This window comes from Trypanosoma theileri (genome assembly GCF_002087225.1).
Source record: "Trypanosoma theileri isolate Edinburgh chromosome Unknown TM35_Tth_103_V1, whole genome shotgun sequence".
Lineage (NCBI taxonomy): Eukaryota > Euglenozoa > Kinetoplastea > Trypanosomatida > Trypanosomatidae > Trypanosoma > Trypanosoma theileri.
The window spans coordinates 16,341-21,106 of record NW_021639945.1 but is presented as its reverse complement, the minus strand read 5'-3'; the positions used below and the strand labels follow the sequence as shown (position 1 = coordinate 21,106).

The window sequence follows — 4,766 nt, the reverse complement described above, 5'->3', positions numbered from 1 at the left end:
TGATGATAAACGTGAACAAACAGAATTGAATCAAGTAAGTCCATCGCAGGATACCACACAGAAGGATCAACAAACAAAAAACGTTGAGTCGAATGATCCCGCCGCGGATGTTGTCACTAATGAGGATCGTCTAGCTTCAGGAACGAGCGTATCAGAAGAGAGTAAATCGGCAAATGGTAATGCTACACTTGGTGTCTTAACTGACTCTGCGGACAGCACATCTGCCAACTCTAATCTCACTCAGCAATCGCCTGCCGAATCAGAATCACAAGAAAACACTTCCACTACTTCGCCGAGTATCGAGAACACTACCACTGAAGCACCAACCACCACTCCATCTCCTGTACCCAACGCAGAGACCAGCAGCAACATCGTCTCCACCGTACAGAATAAGGCTAATGCTGACAGCAGCAGTATCAATCCTGTGTGGTTGCGCACTGCAGCACCGCTACTGATTGTGGCTGTGTTGTTCTCCGTTACCCTCTACTGAACAATGGGACTCTTCTGAGGGCAAATAATAATAATGGTACTCACATAACCATAATTGCATATATCCCCCATGGGTGAATAAATTAATAATATGTTTACCAGCTTTCTCTTTTAATTGGAATATCTTTTCTTTTTCTTTTATTTCTGTTTGTTCTTTTTCTAATAATTCCATTACTTGCTTTTCCCGTTGTGTGTTTGCAGAAAACTGGGCTGTTCTGCTCACTGACGGTATACATCTCTTGCTAGTACACACAGATGTGTGTGTGCAGTAATTTCATACATAAACTATAGCCATGGGGTATTGTGTGTGTATTTGGCTCTCTCTCTTATTTGGGTATTGTGGGGTGTTCTCTTTTTTTTTCTTTTCTATTAATGGATACATATTATCATACAAGCGGAATATTCCTTTTTGTTGCTCTACTGTGCAGTTGCTGCTTCGCTCTCTATCCCTCTGTGAGTATTTGTTGTACTCTTGTATGTTTGTTTGTTTCTATCATTATTATTTCCTTCTTCTGTTCCTATTTCTTGAATTTGTCTATTGGAGTAACCAACAACAATGATAAAGGCTGTAATGGTGAAGTGCTATCTGCTCTGTTTACTAACTCTTACACTGTGTTGTGCTTCTGGGTTAGTATGGGCTGATAGTCCTAAAGATTCTGATGCCCTTATTAAACCCTCTACTGTTGGAGGTCCTTCTCTTGTTCATCGTGCCATTCCTGCCCAGGAGAATGAAAATTGGTTGCTGCATGAACATGAGGACGAAGATGGAGACCAAGCAAATGTTATTAAGGTACATGGGTCTGAACGTTCTTCTGGTTCCTCTCAAGTGGAGCCAGACAAGCAGCAGATTCCTCCTCCGCCAGGTTCTTTTAATTCTCGTCCCGATTTGGGACCAAATAGACCAGGTCTTTCAACGGATCCTGGAAGTCCGGTAAATAGATCACCTGATGAACAGAATTCTCAAATAAGTAGTGGTCATGAAAAAACACAGGAAGAAGACCAATTGACAAGATCACCAAAGAAAGAAGGCGATCCAAGCAAGGAACAACAGGTAACTGCTGGTCAGACTGAAACGTCAGCTGAACGGGTATCCAATATTGGTGGCCAAGGGGGTTCGCAATTGCCTGAATTGCCAGAAAAACAACAAGAACAACAACAAGAACAACAGCAAGGTGCAGCCACTCAGGATTCCCACACTCCAACAAATACGGTGGATACAACAAAAGGGAAAGGAAGTACTGACGGTAACAGAACTTCTGTTGCTACAACTGATAAAACATCTGAAATTTCTCCCAACAATTCCGAAGTAAAGAATGCTGACGGTTCTGATGCTGCAAATACGGAGAGTGACGTTACCTCTTCAGGGAGTGTGTCATCAAATAAGCAAGAAGGTGATGCAGTAAATACAGATACACCCACTACTACCACCACTACAACAGCACTTCCTCCTGAACTCACAAACAACAAGAAGGGTGATGCAGACAGCAGCAGCAGTATCAGCAGTTCTGTGTGGGTGCGTGTACCACTACTGATTGTGTTTACACTGGCCTGTATTGTTGTGTGCTGATTGTGTAGTGGTGGTGTGACTCAGGTCATCCTTTGTTTTCTTTTCTTTTTTTGCATTCAATCCCTACAGTCTAACTAATCTTCCACCTGTTGGGATTATATTCTTCTTTTTTTTGTTTCTTAATGTTCATGTGTTTTTGCTCTCTGTGTTTATCCTATAATAATTATTATTGCTACTCCATTGTGTGTTCTTGGAGACTCTCTCTGTGTGTGTGTTCCTGGGCTTGCATTGTGATGATGATGATGAACTGTTTTTTGCAGTGGGAAAAAAGGAGAAATAATAATAACAGATGAATTTATATTTATAATTGCGTATATACACATATAGTCTTACACCCATAGTTGGTGTATTTCTGTGTTTACTGAATACGTTTGGCTAATGATTAATATCTTTGTTTGTTTGCTTGTTGGTTTGCTGCAGACATTTTGTGCTTTGCCTTGCATTCTTTTGGTGGTATGCTTTCTGCAGAGCGGGAAAAAGAGAAATTATACATGTGTATAATTGCTTATGAATTCCACTATAATCATGATTCGTTGGTTTCTGCGATTGATGATGCCACTGCTTATGTTCTTAATTTAGTTTTCTTAAGTTTTGCTTGAGATTTTGTGTGATGCCCTTTTATTGGCTTCTCTTTTATTTTTGCTGGTTGTGTTGGTTTTTGTGACACTTTTTTTCTTGTTTTTCATCTCTTCGTCTGTATTGTATTATATCGTTTTCATTTTTCTCTCTGTTCCGCTTTTATTTCTTCAGTTGCGTGACGCAAAACAAACTAAATTTACTCTTGGTGTGATGTTGTTGTGTCGTGTGTTGTGTTTTCTGACGTTGCTGCTGAGTGTTTCTACTGTTTGCACCTCTGCAAGCACGGGTCTTCCTGCTGAAGAAGGTTCTACTGCTTGCCGTGAAGGGTCTGAAGCGACAGGGTATAGTCGTGACCCTACTTCTATTGCTGGACAACCAATACAAGCACCAGAAACACTTCCTCTTCTAACTAGTAAATCTGATACGCGTGCCACTTGCGAAACCGGTTCTGCTGTTACTACTGATGGTTCCTGCACTGCTGGTACTAGGAGTGCTCCAGGTCATCAAGCAGGTGTTAAGTCAAACCAAGGATCAAGGTCTAGTGCTGGTGCTGAGGTGAGTATAAACCAAGAACGGTTGAATCAAGAACAAAAACAACAGCAGGATACTCTTTCAGGTCAACGTGGTAGTTCAAATGGCAGAGACCCTTTGGTGAGACAACCAGGTGTGCCAGGGTCAAAAGGTGAAGATGGACAGAAGGGCAATATGAATAGTGTCGATCAAGGGATGAGGACTGATGAAACAACAACAGGTCAAGTGATCAGTGGAGAGACTGATCAGAATAACGGAACTCAACAGCCCGGAGGGAATGGTGGTCAGGATCCCTCACAATCTTCAGGTGCAGCTAATACCGATTCACCTGATTCTCAGAGTACCCACAGCGGTACAACGGAACAACCTCAATCTTCTGAGAACAACCAAACTTCTCAAGAACCGAATGGTGCAGCTGAGAATTCTAATGCTGTTACGAAGCCTACAGAGGATGATTCAACGAAAGACACTGACACTACAACAAATAATACAGATACACCCACCATCACCATCACAACGACAACACTTCCTCCTGAGACTGCACACATCAAGAAGGGTGATGCAGACAGCAGCAGCAGTATCAGCCGTTCTGTGTGGGTGCGTGTACCACTACTGATTGTGGTTACACTGGCCTGTATTCTTTTGTGCTGATTGTAGTGGTGGTGTGGTGTGACTCAGGTCATCCTTTGTTTTCTTTTCTTTTTTGCATACATCCAGACTACAGTCTAACTAATCGTTTACCTGTTGGAGTTATATTCTTCTTTTTTGTTTCTTAATGTTAATGATATTGTTTTTGTTTCAGTGGTTTAAGTACTATCACGAATAGTCATTACTTTCACTATTACCATTACATATTATTCTTATATATATACGTACTGTTAACAGTAATAATAATAATAATAATAATAATAATAATAATAATAATAATAATAGTAAATAATAAAAAGAAAGCAATGATGATTTTTCTTTTGTATTTTTCTCTTGTTTAAAGATTGATGATGTGCTGACTCTACTAGTCTTGTTTGTTTGTGTTTTTCCTCATAATTGCTGTAACTGAATCACCTTTAATTCACATTGTTGACTGTTCCAAAATTTTGTGTTGCACTCTCTTCCACATGTAGATATTTACATTATTATTAAATTCAACCATGAACACGGAATCTGAATTGCAAGCCAAACATAATGCTGCCGTCGAGTGTTTTAAAGACGCCGAATGGGCCGAGGAAACTGCTCTGAAGAAAAGGAATGAGAAACAGGCCTTAGCACAAGAAACACAGAAGGGCACCAAAGAGTATTATCTCGCTTGGGCGGAGGTGTGGAATGCAGAAGTAGTTCTTCTTGAAAAGAAAGAACAAAGATGTGGTGCTGCGTTTACAAGAAATTCGTGGTATGCAGACTGCATGAAATACAGGTACGGAACTGACTCCAAGGAAGCGCAAATAGCCCAGCATCGCGCAGAGTTGTCTCGCACAATGGAGTTTGTTTACACCAATTGCTCTCCATATTGGACAAAATGGGACAAGTTGTATGACAAAGCCGAGTGTGTCTGGGATCAGCTCGTTGCAGAAGGTTATGACAACGTTACGGGTAAGCTGGAAAG

The 4,766-nt window shown here is 40.9% G+C and overlaps 4 protein-coding genes across 4 annotated transcripts; all 4 read left to right on the top strand.

Annotated features, from left to right (window-relative positions):
• Position 1: 1 nt before the first annotated feature.
• Positions 2–490, top strand: TM35_001031060 (uncharacterized protein; the record flags this gene model as incomplete). Its single annotated transcript, XM_029031634.1, has 1 exon — positions 2–490. A coding segment is annotated over one exon (489 nt), but the record flags the coding sequence as incomplete, so codon positions are not given.
• Positions 491–1,045: 555 nt separating this feature from the next.
• Positions 1,046–2,056, top strand: TM35_001031050 (uncharacterized protein; the record flags this gene model as incomplete). The annotated part of the gene is made up of 1 exon (XM_029031633.1): positions 1,046–2,056. One exon carries the CDS (start codon positions 1,046–1,048, stop codon positions 2,054–2,056), a length of 1,011 nt encoding a protein of 336 aa, XP_028877074.1.
• Positions 2,057–2,845: 789 nt separating this feature from the next.
• TM35_001031040 (uncharacterized protein) lies at positions 2,846–3,817 on the top strand (the record flags this gene model as incomplete). The annotated part of the gene is made up of 1 exon (XM_029031632.1): positions 2,846–3,817. The coding sequence occupies one exon, from the start codon at positions 2,846–2,848 to the stop codon at positions 3,815–3,817; it is 972 nt and encodes a 323-aa protein (XP_028877073.1).
• A 497-nt stretch (positions 3,818–4,314) lies between these two features.
• Positions 4,315–4,764, top strand: TM35_001031030 (uncharacterized protein; the record flags this gene model as incomplete). The annotated part of the gene is made up of 1 exon (XM_029031631.1): positions 4,315–4,764. A coding segment is annotated over one exon (450 nt), but the record flags the coding sequence as incomplete, so codon positions are not given.
• Between the last annotated feature and the right edge of the window lie 2 nt (positions 4,765–4,766).